Below are 17,234 nucleotides of genomic sequence, written 5' to 3' on the forward strand. Positions count from 1 at the left end.
AACACTGTGCCTGCTGTATGTTAAATGCACATTAAATGGTGCCCTCACCAGCATTACTGGGTTGAGCGCAGAACTGATCAAGTCTTTGAGGAGCTATATCCCACTGTCCTTCCTGTTACCCCTGATGAAGCTCCTTCTGGATCTGTGTTACATTTACAGTTCCTAGCTCACTCGATAAAGTTGTCCAATAAACGCTAAGCATGAGAAAGTCCAAAAGTACACCTGTTCTATTAGAACCCAGCTTTGCCTTGGGGTATGATGCAAGCATTAACTATTTTATTAATAATACAAACTTAAAAAAAAAAAAGCATCAGCAACATCTTATTCAGGTATAGCTGATTTACAATGTTGTGTTAATTTTTGTTGTACAGCAAAGTGATTCAATTATATGTGTGTGTACACACATTCTTTTTCATTAGTTTATCACAGGGTATTAAATATAATTCCCTGAGCTATACAATAGGACTTTGTTGTTTATCCATTCTATAAACTTGTCCTTTTAATTAAATGCTGTAACAAAAAGAAAGAATACCCCTAGGGCTGCAGTACCCCTGTCTTTAGTTACCAAAAAAAAAATCATCTTCCACACTACGTGTTCTGTCAGGAAGCCCGTATCATCTTAAAGATCCTTAACAGGAGATTAACTGATTCTAGTGTTTTGGTCAGTCTGCAATGAGCTTAATCTATTTGGCAAAATCAGGGACAAGGATTTGTTAACTCATAAATGAAGAATTTCAAAATAAAAAGATTAACTATAACTTAAATAGGAAACTACATAGCCACATATAAACTCGACAATGCCAGAAAGTTTTCACAAATAAAGAACTCCTATTGAAAGACTGTGAAATGTGCATCCAGTGTTATAGCTTGTGAGTGGAGGGTTAAGACATTACAAACACATTATTTTCCATATATTTTAAGACAAGTATTTGGCATCCATAATATTTAACAGTCATTATTAGCTACCAAAACTGACATACATCACAGTATTTCAAAACTGGAGCAAACACAGACATCATTCAGTTCTGTGAATTTCAGGGTATTTCAAGTGTTAACTGCAATCCATAGTTTTACATTCCAACCTTGTACACAAATCTGTACATATATGTTTTATTACAATATATTATTTTTTATTATATAACTGTAATAGCAGACACTGTGTACAGTGAAACTTGTAAGAAATTCTAGACTGCCGCTGACAAAATAGACATGTTTGAAACATGACTATATCAAATTTCATCCCCAAAGTCAATCAGAATGGCTACATCCCACAATTCTCACACCCCTCCAATAAAGGAAAACAAACACTAAGTATTACCAAGATCAGAAATGATGACTCTTTTGTAGGAGTTCTGATGGGTTCTTTGTGAAAGATTTATAGCCCTCAACCTACAGTGAAGATAATACAGACAGGAAGAGAGATATTGTCAGGTAAATCATGCTAAGCCAAAGGAAAACTATCTGAGAAGGCAAAGAGAAAACTAAGGGACAAAGAACATTTCACCTACCTCCCCCAGTCATCACTCGTGTCCTGGAGCACCAAAACATAATTCCCCTTCTTATAAATATGCTTCAATGATGTACACCAAAGTAGAAGATGACTTGACAGCAACAAATTAGAGGTCCTGTGACTTCAATTTAATTGAAGAAGAAACCAGAAGTTCCACAAGGCACCAAGTGAAAAGAGAATCTACATATTATAACACAGAAACTGAACACCTGATGATACATGTTCCACCTGACTCCACCCAGGAGACGACTGCCTTCTACTGCACCACTGCCTCGAGAGAGTCAATCATTCACAAACTCATTGCCTCTCACCACTGACTTTTAATGGTGGCATGCAATGTTCTTTCAAAGAATTGTGTAATTTTCTGAGTAAGTCAAGCGATGAACAGCACTTCAGACAAACAGCACTTCAAAGAATATGATTTTAAGGCAGTCAGCATATATAGCATACTCTTAGCCCATTTTTTATGGGTATATTTAGCCAAGAGATAGAATGATAAACCCTCAACTTTATGAGAAACATCACAACGAGCAAAATATATCACCTTGTCTATACAAGCTTATATTAACATTTTTACAACATAGGTGATCTGATTCAGCTAATAATAATGACTGGATAATTCTGAGAGAGGTAGCTATTCAACTCACATTCCATCACCACCCTCTCCTAACTTAAATGGCCCTAGACGAGGATGATGTGTTTCTCCCCTGAGGTGGAAAATGTGGAAGGGAAAGAATCAAAAGAATATAGTTAGAACACTTTGGTATCATATTTGCCTGTTTAATTACACTCATTTTTCTATTTCTTCTATTCTACTAACTTGGGTATGAAATCAAGTAAGTTATTTCACTTTTCTGAGTCTCAGCTTCTTCAACTGAAAGCTGGAATAACAACTACCTCTCAGGACTGCTCTGAGCACTGCACTGGGAAAACAGACATAAAAGTGGTATGCAAAATGTGAAGTGCTATGCAAATACACTGTATTTGAGGATAGCATCTTAGAACTTACAGTCCAAATGTTTGAGTGCCTCATGCAGTATTCTGCACATAAATGCTCAAATATTTGTCCATTCATTCAGCCGTAATTTAAAAGTTAGTGCCCAAAACTTTAATTCTGGAACCAAAGATTATCTCATATACTTCTTACATATTTATTCACTAGTAATAATACTAAGAAATCAGCTGTGCCTTTAGAATGGTTAGTCGTTTAATTCAATACACAATCTATTAACACACCCAAGGTCTCAATATTGCATATGACAGACCTGATGTTACTCAAACTTAGGTCTGACGCCAAAGCCCTGACTTTCAACTCCTACTGTTACTACTCTCCAATATGAGAGCCACAAGGGACTTGTGGCTATTGAGCACTTGCAACGCGGCTAGTCTAAATTGACTTGTGCTGTAAAACACACAACAGATTTTGAACACCTAGTATGAAAAAAGAATGTAAAGTATCTCACTGCAATTTTATATTGATTACAAGCTGAAATCACAATTTCGACATAATGGATTAAATAAAATATATTCTAAAACTAATTTCACCTAGTTTTATTTATTGTTGCTACTAGAAAGTTTAAAATTACTTGTGGCTTATAATGCATATACTGGAATACACTGATTTAGAATATCATACAGGATTTTGTGAATCAAAAGAGCACAGTTTTTTAAATGTTTTAATTTTTAAATTAGTTTTATTGGAATATAGTTGCTTTACAATATTGTGTTAGTTACTACTGTACAGCAAAGAAAATCAGCTAACATATACAAACTGGGTTGGCAGAAAAGGTCATTGAAGTTTTTCTGTACCATGCTATGGAAAAATCTAAACAACCTTTTTGGCCAATCCAATGTATTCCCCCATGTATTCTCCCCACCCCCTAATTGGATTTCCTTCCCAATTAGGCCAACACAGAGCACTGAGTGGAGTTCCCTGTGCTATTCAGTAGGTTCTCATTAGCTATCTATTTTATACACAGCAGTGTGTAGGCATCAGTCCCAATCTCCCAGTTCATCGCGCATCTCCTGCCCACCTTGGTATCCCATCTGTTCTACCTGTGTCTCTATTTCTCCTTTGCAGGTAAGTTCATCTGTACTATTTTTCTAGATTCCACATATAAGCAATGTTATACGACAAGAGCACAAGACAACTTTAAATTTATAAACACAGTATGTTTTAGAGTATACAAGTATTTTCCCATCCTAACAGCTGTTTTAATACTAAGTTAGTTTAACCAGGGCTTCCCTGAAAGCTCAGTAGTAAAGAATCCACCTGTCAATGCAGGACGCGCTGGTTTAATCTCTGATCCAAGAAACTCCCACATGCGGCGGGGCAGTTAAGCCCATGTGCCAGAACTACTGACCCTGTACTCTATTATAGAGTCCTGCGACTGCAACTCCTGAGTCCATGTGCTGCAAATACTAAAGCCTGCATGCCCGAGAGCCTGTGCTCCACAATGGGAGAAGCACCTGCAGTGAGAAGCTTGTGGATCGCAACTAGAGTAACCCGTGCTTCCACAGCTACAGAAAGCCTGCGCAGCAACAAAGACCCAGCACAGACAAAAATCAGTAAACAAAAATAAACATTAAATACAAACTAAGTGTAATCAATATAAACAGAACTTTAAATTTCCTTAACCTAAAACATGATTTTGTGTACTGAAATTTCAATTTCTAGAATTAGATAATTATTTTTTAAATTTTCTATCATGAACATTGGTTTTCCCAACTACAAAACTGATACTGGCTCATTAATACTACAGAAACCACAGAAAAGCACACACGGAAGAAAATCCTATCATGCCACCAAACGGAATTAGTATTTGATCAGTCATTACTTCTAGCAGATGAAATCACATGAAATAATATTTAACATGGGATTACACTGTGTATCTTTTATACCTTGCTTTCTCTAATAAATTAAGAGCATTTTCTTTTACTACATATTATTTCTAATTTTTTTTCCTTAAATTTTTGTGGTTGTTCAGTCACTAAGTCATGTACAATTCTTTATGATCCCATGGACTGCAGCATGCTAGGCTCCTCTGTCCTTCACTATCTCCTGGAGTTTGCTCAAATTCATGTCCATTGAGTTGATTTTGGAGCCCAAGAAAATAAAATCTGTCACTGCTGCCACTTTTCCCCTTCTATTTGCCATAAAGTGATGGGACTGAATGCCATGATCTTAGTTTTTTTAATGCTGAATTAAATTTTTATTTAGAAATAATTATATATTCATAGGAAGTGGGAAAAATAGTACAAGGTCCTATATAAACCTTAATTTCCTCAAAACTGCATCTTCTTGATTATAGTACAGTATCAAAACCAGGAAATTTACATTGGTATAATACATGTAAACAATTCTATGTCATCTCATCACACATTTGGATTCATGAAGCCATCACTACCATCAAGATTCAGATCTATTTCATCACAAATATCTCCCTCTTGCTATCCCCTTTAGAGTCACATCAATCTCCCTCCTTTCTCCATCATCCCTAATGCCTGACAACCATTAATTCTGTATTTCAAGAATGTTACTAGCATCCTACAATAGGTGACCTCTGGAGACTGGCTTTTTTCTCTCAGCACAAGGGCCCTTTGATATCCATGCCAGTTGTATGCATCAAGAGTTTGCTCCTTTTTAAGAACTGAGTAATAGTCCATGGTACGGATGCACCATTCTGAAAGACACTTTTCTTTCCAGTTTCAGCCTATTACAAGTAAAGCTGCCATGGACACTTGTGAACAGATTTTGTGTGAATACAAGTTTTAATTTCCCTGGGATAAATGTCCAGAAGTCAAATTCCTAGTTTTGTAAAAAAAACTGCCCAAACTTTTTTCAGAGTAGTTGTACCATTCTACATTCCCACCACCAGTGTATGAGAGATCTCAAAACATTTTTAAGAGATGCAAAATATTTATAGCTATTTGACGGCTTCTAACAACTCCATGGCGATTCCTACGTAGGTAATTTCATTTTTGTTAAAATGCTGCCGTTAGTGTACATACACAAAAATTTTTGCATACAGGTCACATAAATTCCTATATGATAAATCATTGGGTAACGAGATACAAATGCCATAATGACCTTCAAAAAACTTAAATCAACATACACACCACCCACCAATGGTCTGTGAGAATGTTCACTTCCTAATCTCACTAAAATATCTTTTTCCATCTTTAATTTTTTACTTGCAAAAAACATTATCTTGTTTGGTATATATTTGAATAATGGGAAGGTTGTATACATTTCCCACATTTCCTGACTTAATTTGTAGTAATTTCATAAATTATCTGTTCACATTCTTTGCCAACATTTTACTGGAATGTTGGTGTATCGATTTTAAGACCTGGTTCTGTCTCTCTGACTTATGGTGCAAAGAAAGAGGTGTTTAAATAAATATATGTGAAATTCAACCCAAGTGTTAGTAATGCAAGATAATCACTGATTTTAGGATGCAAAAAATAAACGTTTACTTGATATGGTCCCCCAACTTATCAGTAATCCTATACTCCACACAATGTGGAGGAATCGACACTAATGCCAGCTCTGGATTAAAAATATGCTTCTTAGAATGTTATCACTTATTTAAGTTCACTTTAAATGCCAAGACATAATTTTTCCATAACAAACATCAAAAACAATCTTCATCTTCATGAGGACTGGCTGGTTTCTCTTTAAAGGAGAATGATTGCAGCCATGAAATTAAAAGACACTTACTCCTTGGAAGGAAAGTTATGACCAATCTAGACAGCATATTGAAAAGCAGAGACATTACTTTGCCAACAAAGGTCCGTCTAGTCAAGGCTATGGTTTTTCCAGTAGACATGTATGGATGTGAGAGTTGGACTGTGAAGAAGGCTGAGCGCCGAAGAATTGATGCTTTTGAACTGTGGTGTTGGAGAAGACTCTTGAGAGTGCCTTGGACTGCAAGGAGAACCAACCAGTCCATTCTAAAGGAGATCAGTCCTGGGTGTCCTTTGCAAGGACTGATGCTAAAGCTGAAACTCCAGGACTTTGGCCACCTCATGCGAAGAGTTGACTCATTGGAAAAGACTCTGATGCTGGGAGGGATTGGGGGCAGGAGGAGAAGGGGACGACAGAGGATGAGATGGCTGGATGGCATCACCGACTCGATGGACATGAGTTTGAGTGAACTCCGGGAGTTGGTGATGGACAGGGAGGCCTGGCGTGCTGCAATTCATGGGGTTGCAAAGAGTCGGACACAACTGAGCGACTGAACTGAACTGAAACCAGTTTTCAAGGTATGCTCCCTAGACCAGCACCATCAACATCACCTTGGAACTTGTAAGAAACGCAATGCTATCCCAGACCTACTTAATCAAAAACTGAGAGCCTACAATATGAAATCATATTTGTTCTTAGAAAGCAGTCACCAGGTTTGTTTTCTCCAACTAACCACCACACATTTGATATTTTAAGACCCAATAAGTTGACGAAACTTGCATCCTACATCACCCTTAATTTCTTGTCCCTTCCGAAGGCTTTTGAAGTTTTCTCTTCAATTGTATTGTTAATGATCTCAAATTATAGAGAAAATGGTATGAATAAGTTTTAAGATGCTTCTTTTCCGTCCCTGCTTCCTAGCTTCTTTTCCCAACCAAAGGATAACCTACACAGATTTTCTAAACTGACTGAGGGAAGAAAGGAGAGGAGTGATAAGGATCTAATTATATTTAAAAATAAAAATTTCAGCTGTTTACCCTGTGGTTTCAACTACAGTCAGTCAACTTAAGGATGGCTCACAACTTAGGATTTTTCGACTTTACGGCGGGCCCAAGTGGTACACGATCAGTAGAAACCGCACTTGAGATTCTGATCTTTCCTTGGGCCAGAGGCGTGGGGTCCAGTACTCTCTGGTGATGCTGGGCAGAGGGCAGGCCCCGCAGCTCCCTGACAGCCACACAATCGGCAAGACAAACAACTGATGCACTTACAACCATTCTGTGCCCAGACAACCATTCTGTTGTTCACTTTCAGTACAGTATTCAAACATTACATGAGACATTCAACAGTTCACTGAAGAACTGGCTTTGTGTTAGGTGATTTTGCACAACTGTAGGCCATCATAAGCGTTTTGAGGTGTTTAAGGTAGTCTAAGCCAAGCTGTGATATTCGACAAGTTAGGCATTTTAAATGCATTTTCACCTTTCAGTATTTTCAACTTATGATGGTTCTGGACATAATCCCATTTTTAAGTCGAAAAAGGTCTGTACTTCTGATTTCTGAGTTACACAGGGGTTTATTTGCAATGCCTTTACTGAGAATTCATCTTTGGCATCCATCTGTGTCAATCACTGCACAGAAGTGAAACTATAGCTAAATAAATGAAGGAGTCAAGACTTCAACTTAACAGCAGTAATTAATTCAAATAACAGTCATGTATACCATGTGCAAGGTGCAACTATCAAGTTATGGGTATGTTAACACAGTGGACAGCATAGCGTAACATTTTCAACAACACTTAAGATGCTCCGTAGCAATTTTTAAACTGCCTTTAGGACCAAGCTCACAAGCACACTCGCCCAGCTCCTCGTTCAGTCGCTAAGTGGCGTCTGTCCCCTGCAATCCCACGGGCTGCTACCTAGTTCCTTAACACACCTCAAAATTGGTTTTACACAACATGATTGATCCTCTGCTTTATTTGCAGACTTTTCCATATGACTTTTGGCAGCTTAAATCACCAAATGCGCAACAAAAAGAGAAGGAGAATGGTCACAGTTATTGTTTAGGTAAGTGTGCTAAAACTCTGAAGCCCAAAACCACTCCAGGAAGTACTTTAAATGCATAGGCCAGGGTCTCCAAGGTTGTAATCTGTGTGTAATTTCTAGAGCATGTTTTGGAAACAAAACCAGAAAATGAGAATACTACTTAAGGACATACTTTATAAAGACAAATTTCCACTAACTCAATTACTTTACAGACAAAACGCAAGCCCTAATGTGCAAGGGTATGTATCAGAACTCTTTAACTGGAACAGTTTTAAAGGCAACTCTGATTCAAACTTCCAGTCTTCATCTATTCTACATACATTTACTGAACCCCTACTGAGCGCCTGACTGTAACACAAAGAAAGATCATGCCCTCAAAAAGGTGAAAACGTTAACAGAGGCAATCAAACAAAACTACAGTTCAAATGTAATGAAGAGGCATACGTGACCGTAGGGCACTGGAAAAAGACTTCCCAAGATGCCTAGAAGGACAAACAGGAGCAGCCAGGCTAAGGAAGGAGGCACATCTGAGAAGAAATCCAGAGGAAAAGAATGTGTGGAGGTATGGAAATGAGACAGTATGGTCCATACAAGGAAATACCAGGCAGTTTGGTATGAAACACACAAGTGCTGTGTGTACGGGGCAGATGGTGTGGGGGCAGGCTGCATCCAGCAATTCTACAGAAACAGCAAAGGATCAAATCAGAAACCCTTTGTGATGGTTAAGGATTTGGACTTTACCCTAAGAACAATGAGAACCAGGAGATAATCTAAGCTGTCCAAGTGGCAAGGCCCAAGAACCAGTTGGATCTGTTTGTCACGTGTATTCATGCATGGGGGTGGTGACAGGTGGTTAATCAATAGTATCTGGGAATTATCAAGCTGTAAAGACAAGTGGGAAGGTACGGGTGACATCTGAGTGTGAACAGTTAAAAAGGAGAAGGCACAGAACTAACTTGCATCACACTGTATAACAAACCCCATATCAAGAACCAAAACACTATGGCATAGTTTAAGTCTCAGGTTCAGTGAGGAGGGCTCCCCCAAACCCCTCAAAACAGGGTCTCCACCTCCTGTGAGAAACAACTTGCATTCACAACCACTGGTCATCTTTTTATAGTCTTATCTTTTCAACAAGTTATTAGGTTCCTTCAGAGCAGGAATTTTGGGTTTATTTAACCAAAGCCTTGAAATATAAATGATTCATGAATAATATTACTCATGACAGGCAAAAGTTTACTCTATTTATACACTCTAGAAAGTTCCACATACCAGGTTTTCCTCCTTTTACCTAATGATATGTGGATTTATGCTGCTGCTGGAAGGAGATGGCCGAGTTCAAGTATGTAGGTAATGAACAGAAGTCGCAGAGAGATTCTATCTCTAGAACGTGTTAGAGGTCTGCATGCAGAGTTAAACACTTAAGATATTCTTATGATAAAACAGCACTGGTAAAATAAGCAAGAACCACACACAACATGAATATTCACAAAGAATGAGTGTAAGAAGACAGACCCAGAAGTGTACATACTGTAAGTTAAAAGCAAGCAAAGCTCATCTCCAGTGTCAGAAGTAAGGACAGGGCTGGGACGGGGGAAGTGACTGCAAAGGGGCCCAAAGGGCTTTGGGGGTCCTGTTAATATTCTGTTTCCTAATCTGGCTGCTAGTTACACAGGTGTGCTCACTTTGTGAAAGTTATCAGGTCTTACAATTATGGTTTGTGCCCATCTCTGTACGTATACTACCGTTCACAAAGTTCACTTAAAAATAAACAAGCCAACAAGCCAAAAAAAAAAAAAAACAACCAGGAGAGCAAATGATAGTAAGTATAGAAGATGTCACAAAGAGAAAAGGCCCTGGCGATGGGGCAAGAGGGCAATTGAGAACCGCAGTGACTGCAAAATATTTTTGTTCAAGTTGAAAAGAGGACATCTGGAGAGCCACTATTTCCTCAAGTACTAAGGAACTGTGTTAGGAGAAGGCAATGGCACCCCACTCCAGTACTCTTGCCTGGAAAATCCCATGGATGGAGGAGCCTGGTAGGCTGCAGTCCATGGGGTCGCTAGGAGTCGGACACGACTGAGCGACTTCACTTTCACGGAACTGTGTTAGTGCTGATAACTATTTTGCTAAACTACATACAATTAGTTGGAATTTGTTCAGCATCTATGAAAGTACACAATAAATATATGATGCATTAAAAAAAACACATAACTGAATCCATTTAACATCTCCTATTGGAGGAACAGTTAACCCTTAAACAACATGGGTTTGAACTACACAAGTCCACTTATACACAGATTTTTTCAATAAACACATACTACAGTACTGCACATTCCATGGTTGGTTGAATTCACAGCTGCAAAACTAAAGACAGCCTGCAATCCAGGAGACCTGGGTTCGATTCCTGGGTCAGGATGATCCCCTGGAGAAGGAAATGGCAACCCACTCCAGTACTCTTGCCTGGGAAATCCCATGGGCAGAGGAGCCTGGCAGGATACAGTCCATGGGGTCACAAGAGTCGGACACGACTTTGCAACTAAACCATCACCACCAAGGCAGGTCCTAGAACTAATGCCCTTTGGATACCAAGGGACAACTGTTACATTAATGTCCAGCTACACACAGAGGCGTGGGAATCAGCACCCTTCATCTCCCAGTTGTTCAAGGGTCAACTGCAACAGTATATACTGCATGGCAGCTGGCCAGACTTTCATCTACAAGTTTAACTCAAAGTTTAGCCTGGGCATAAAGGCTCAAACTCTATAAACTGTCCCCAACCAAATGAGCAAACTGGTGCAGGTAAACCTCCAAAAAAAAAAGTTATCCCCTAGTTCCAGAAGAAAGCAGCATGTGTTTCCTAAAAAGGCCAGTGTGCATCTCAATACTGTCTGTAAAGCTGTTGCTCCGCCCAGTTCTCACCACTCTAGTTCCCTATCCTGCTCCAATTTCCTTGGAGCACTGATCTCCAGCTGAAACGCTTTTTCTTCTGTTCACTTGTTTATTTTCTTTCCCTCTCCATAGTACTTTAAGCTTCATGAAAACAAAGATCTCATCTGTCTGTACACCATGTACACAGAGCACAGATGACTGTGTATTCAATAAAAGCTTGTCAATCACAACTACCCAGGTAATTTATTGATACTTTAAGTCTCCAAGTATACATAAGATCAAGTCAGTAACAATAAATCAGTTAAGTCCAGTGTAACAGCAAACACAAAATAAATTATCACTTCGTTTCTGGGTTAAGAATAATCTCTAACCTGTACCCGCTTTTGCACCAACTATGAGGCTGAAATGTTTAACAAGGTTTGATGATTTGGAAGATGGATAATTTTCTATGTACTTTATGGAGAAATTTTATGAAAAGGCAAACACTAAAATAAAACCAGTGCAGGGAGTTCCTGGTGGTTCAGTGGTTGAGGATCCATCCACCTGCCGACGCAGGGGACATGGGTCCAATCCCTGGTCTGGGAAGACGCCACATGCCGCAGAGCAACTAAACCCATCCTGCAACTTCCGAAGCCAACGCACCCTAGAGCCTGTGCTCTACAACAAGACAATCTACCGCAATCAAGAGTCGTCCCCCACTCCCCGCAACTAGAGAAAGTTCAAGCATAGCAACAAAGGACCCAGGGCGGCCAAACATTAATAAAAATTGTAAAACTAAAAAGGCCTAAGAAGCAGAACCACGGTGGCAGATGACCCAGAAGTCCCGCTCCACTCTAGGTGAGGGCAGAGTGGAGACTCTCCAGCTTTCTGGGAGTCTTTCTATCTGAAAATGTATCACAGGATGATGCACTTCTGAAGCTTTCAGCAAAGACGAAAACTTTTCATGTTTCACTAAATATGTGCATTTTCCCCCTAAAACTTCTAAAGAACTTCATGACAAGTCAAGAGACTCTGAGCTGTCAGGGTATCTCAATTGACGGGGAGAAAACGTCCAAAGTTACAACTGCCAAGAATCAGGGAGCTCCTGGACGAGGGGATTATTTTACACACAGACAACTGAGTCCTACCAATTCCCATTCAACAGCCTGAGTACCAGGCTGTTTTTTCTTTTCTTTAAGGCCACACCATTTTATTACACACCTAACCTCACTTTTACTTGTCTGTAAAAGCTCTAAATAGAGTACATTTTTCAGGGGGATAGTATTCAGTGCAGCACTATTATCAAAGCACCACTAATCAAGAAAAGCTGCAGCAGTATCTTAGTAATTTTTATTTTACAATATTTATTTATAGATAATTACATTCAGAGAATTAACAAGACCAAAAGTAAAATACATTTATCAAGATGTCCAGGAAGTTATTACTCTGTCCAATACTCAAGAACTTCAACTTAGAAGAACAACAGTTAGGTAAATTTGTGCGTTTGTGGTTCTGTTGGGCTTTTTTTCCCTTTTAAAAGCTGATATCCTCTTTCATGAGATTTGCAAAGTGGGCTGGGAAATACTACTTAGGCTATCACCTACGGAAGGGATAGTGTTTCTTCCCACTCACCACCACCTTTCACATACTTGAAAAGTTCTATCTTGAAAAGCTCAGGGTACATCAGCATGGTGGGAAAACGAACATTTCAGCTGCAGGTGCCTCAACCACTGAAGCCCACAAGCCCTAGAGACCGTGCTCCACAAAAGAAGCCAGCACAATGAGAAGCCTAAGCCCCCCAACTAAAGAGTACCCCCACTTGCTACAACTAGAAGACCAGCACAGCCAAAAATAAATCACTCACTAAATAAGTAATTTTTTAAAAGTGTATCACAGAACAGGCATAAGGAAGCCATTCACAGCGACAGAAATGTTCTAAAACTGGTTTGTGGTGATGGCTGTATAGTCAATTTTTAAAATTAGCAAAAATCACTGAATTAAAAACTTATATAACTGGTGAATCTTATAGTATGTCTTAATAAAGCTGTTTAAAAAAAATAAAGAGTGGAATGCAATAGTTGGGAAAGGGAGTGTATTTAAGAACTAAAGAGATGTAAAACAAATCCAAAATAAAGATTTCCACTGCCCTCTGAACCTCCAAGTAGCCAACAAAGTATTTCTTCTCTCTTCCCTTAACAGATTCCTTTGGAGCTTCTGACCTTTCATTCTGCTCTATGCTACTACAAAAAGAAAAGACCTTCTGAATCACTTTCATGACTCTACTGTAGAATTAAATTTATCTGGTACACATGGCAATAATAGTGAAAGATGGCAGGCAATTCTGTAGAAATCAATTCTTCTCCAGAAGAACTGAAGGGAGAGGAATTCTTCTAATTGATGCCCAAGCCAGATTGCTCAGACCTCCTGTAGCATTTTATGCATACCTCTCTTAGAGCCTTTATAACTTAGATTATGATCATTCCTATACATGTCTTACCAACATTCTAAAAAACCCCCTTCCTGTCTTCAATGTCTTGAGCAGGAGTCTTTCACATCCTAGTAATTTAATAAATGTTCTTTGGATGAGTGACAGTATTTTCCAAATCAAACTGAAGAATACCAATTCTATTCTCAGAGAATACAGTCTGGATCCTACTGGACTACCATTAATTCAAAGCTGACTTCCTTACTTGATTGTCAGACAGATGATGGCAACAACAACGACATGAATGATGGACAAACCCCAGGATTACCACTAGCTCCCAACTGTCAAGGCTGTTACAAAACATCAGCTCAGAGCAATGAAACCAAATTACTATACCAGTCGGCAGATTAGAAGTCCTTTCATTACTTGAAAATTATACTAAATATCAAAAAAATTTAGCTTATTACCCAGTATCTAAAACCCAACACGTTTTCTACTGCCGTTAACACCACGTCTGATTAAAACTATACAAGGCATGGGACTTCGTGAGTGATCCAGTGGCTAAGACTTAACATTTCCACTCTAGGGGGTGCAGGTTCGACTCCTGGTCAGGAACTAAGATCCCACATGCTGTCTGGCAAATTTTTCTTTTTTTTAATAAATAAAACTATAAAAGGCAGCAAATGTCAAATCTTTGCTGAATCAATTAAATTACAAATAAAAAAGGCCCTGGGAAAAGACAAAGCAGTAGTAACTAGTATCACAGAGAAATTAGCCAACAGTTAATACACTGGATAGCACAGATGAAAACCTGTGGAATTCACCCTTCTACATGAAACCCATTCACAGCATAGGAAGGCCAAAATGTTATTTGCCTTCTTATTAATGACTTTTAGAACAGTCTTTTATAAAGACTTTTAGTTCTAACACACCAAAATACTGACAACAACCAATATGAAATTAAGTTATGTAAAAGTATCATGAGTTGGATAAGAATCTAAATCCTCAGATCTCTTAAATCTGTGTTCAAATCCTACACAACCAGAGACCTCAAAAAATCATAGACTCTTAAAGACAATACATGAGTATCATGTTCCTGTATTTTCATTATTAAGAATTTAATATATTTGTTTAAAAAATTTAATTCTAATGTTGTCATCTATGGGTCTGAAGAAATTTTAAACATCTACATTGTTTTTAAAATCAACACCTTCCACGTGCTTGCAAAAGTTGATGAGTCAGTTTTTTTTTTAATACATGTAGAAACTGAAATGCACTTTGTTATGAGATAATTATTCCCAGCAATACACTGGATGTAAACTTCTGAATTTGTTTCTCTTCACCAGTAAAGTTCTCAAGTTCTTAGGAGTTTCCTAGTCATTACTTTAACATCATCTACGGTAACACTCAAAGCAAAACCACAATAAAGAGGTTTGGCCTCTGAGGGATTCTACACGTAAAAAAACATTACTCAAATAAAATACAATCACTATTGCTTTAAATAACAAATACATTTCTAAACTTTCATGTCATTTGATGGAATTCCCTGTTTTAAGTAGCAAAACAAGATCTACCGAGCTCCCAATGGGTGTTTTTAACTAAATGTGCTCTATAGTAATACCAAATATTGATATGAATTTACTTTAAAAAGTACCTGTGGGGAGATACTTTTAGCCCTGGAGTACTTTTACTTAAAGGTCTCATTACTTACAGTCAGTGAAATTCACAGAAGTGTTCCACCAGTAATTGGACCAATTCATCCCAGTTACATTCTTTAGGTTGCTCAATATGCTATTTAGTCCCAGGTATAAACAAAGCAACCAAACCCTAACAGGACACATTCACTTAGTCAAAGAACAACATCCAGTTAGAACCGTGCAGTACTACTACACGGTCATGTTGGAAGATTACCAATTCAAAAACAAGTACCTGATGAAATGAAACTTTCAGCAATCAACTTTAAAGATGCACAGGAAAATCACTCGTTCCATCTTACTTTCACACACACACTCCCCCAATGTCTGCCCATTAAATGACATAAATAGTTTAAATTCAAACTAAAATCACCGAAACAAATACAAGATAAAAGTTAAAAGATGACCGAAAGACTTAAAAAATCAGCTTTGAGATTTCACTCAAGTATATCTAAATATTAAATCTGAAGTAGTTCAACTCGTTTTGATACCATACACTTTAGTACCTTCACTAGAATGAAAAGGAATTCCTTCAACATTCTTTTCATTATAATAAAGCTCTAAACACAAACTTCAGTATAATCACACTATTCATTACACATTTTCCAAAAATCCGTCCTCCATCACCATCCCTCATAAGCTAATCAGAAAAAAACACAGACACAAACTGGCAGTTCGGTCTTTCAAAAAATGCACTTTATCAAACCCCACCATTTATTGTCAAGTGCAAGGGGGGGTGGGGGTGGGGGCGGGAGACAGCTGCAGTTCAAGACAGGAAAAGCACAACCCTGTTACTGTACAACCACCACCAAATTTCTCAGGAAAGAGAAAAATAAATCAGGATAGGCAAATTAAAAACATTCTGCACATGGCAAAAATAAAAGGTCCAATGTCCTACAATCCATAGCAAAAGTACTGCTTCCTGTCTTTTGGAGCCAATACCAATAAGCCAATGGATACAAGTGTCAAATAAATCCAGCGTCTGTTTGAAATAAGACGAAACTTGGAAAAATTCTCTCCCATAAATCATTCAGTGAACACGAGGCTTTGCACCCAACATGAAATTACACACAATCAAAACCACACATCAATGCCCCCCCCAACCCGCAAATGCAGAAAAAAGCCGTAATCAACAAGTTGGAAAGAGGGCAGAAAGTAGACCTCACAACCCGCTCCCCAACCTTGATTTAAAAAAAAAAAAAAAAAAGTCCTTTAACAAAAGATAACAGAAATCTTCAAGTACCTGGTGGAGGTGCCTTTTCTCACATCGCAGATACTGCATTTAAAGGCTTCGGCGCTGTTTCTGAAGGTGCAGACGCTACAATCCCAAAAGCCTTCGTCTGCGGCAGGTTTTGCTTGTCTTTTTGGCCTTCAGAGGAGTGAGGAGTGGGGGAAAGGGGAGGGAAGAGTCAGGGAGCAGGAAAAAGGGGGACCGAGAGCAAAAACACAGGCGCTGGTGAGCCGTCGTAATTTCCCAGGAATCCGGCGCTGGAAACTTCGCTAAGACGACCACCCACCCACCCTTTTCAGGGCCGAGAGGAGGGACCGGGGGAGGGGACCGGGCGCCCCCACCGGCACCCTGCAACCTCCGGGCCCGGGCTGTGCTGCCTCGCACAGTAGGCGGCGGCGGCGCCCCGGGAAGGGCCGCGGCGGGCGCAGGAAGCGGGCGGACTTGTGGACTTGAGCGTGGGGCTGGGGGGGGGCCGGGAGGGGAGCCGCGGGCCGGATCTGGAGGGGGCGCGCAGGGGCAGCCCGAGGCCGGCGGCGGGGAGTGGGCTGGCTCCTTCCCTCTCCCCTCCCATGCTCGCGCCCTCCCTCCCTCCCCACCTGGTTAAATCTCCCTTTTGGTCTGGGAGGAGTGGCGGCGGCGGCGGCGGCGGCGGCGGAGGGCGGCTGAGAAGGAGCCGCCATGGCTGCGGCGCGCACGGCCGCCGGCCCCGAGCGGGAGCGACACCGCCTCCCGCCGCCGCCGCCACCGCCCGCCGCCGCCGCCTCCCCC

The 17,234-nt window shown here is 39.7% G+C and overlaps 1 protein-coding gene across 1 annotated transcript in view; it reads right to left on the minus strand.

Moving 5' to 3' along the window:
- Positions 1–17,234, minus strand: part of RYBP (RING1 and YY1 binding protein) — an 86,530-nt gene that overhangs the window by 52,773 nt on the left and 16,523 nt on the right. Inside the window, exons 4-5 of the mRNA XM_010862031.1 lie at positions 17,063–17,227; positions 16,479–16,604 (exon numbers count right to left, since the gene is read on the minus strand). Coding sequence (XP_010860333.1) covers positions 16,479–16,604; positions 17,063–17,227 — 291 coding nt within the window. The remainder of the gene's footprint in view (positions 1–16,478; positions 16,605–17,062; positions 17,228–17,234) is intronic.

The sequence above is a fragment of the Bison bison genome, unplaced genomic scaffold (genome assembly GCF_000754665.1).
Source record: "Bison bison bison isolate TAMUID 2011002044 unplaced genomic scaffold, Bison_UMD1.0 scf7180017864474, whole genome shotgun sequence".
NCBI lineage: Eukaryota > Metazoa > Chordata > Mammalia > Artiodactyla > Bovidae > Bison > Bison bison.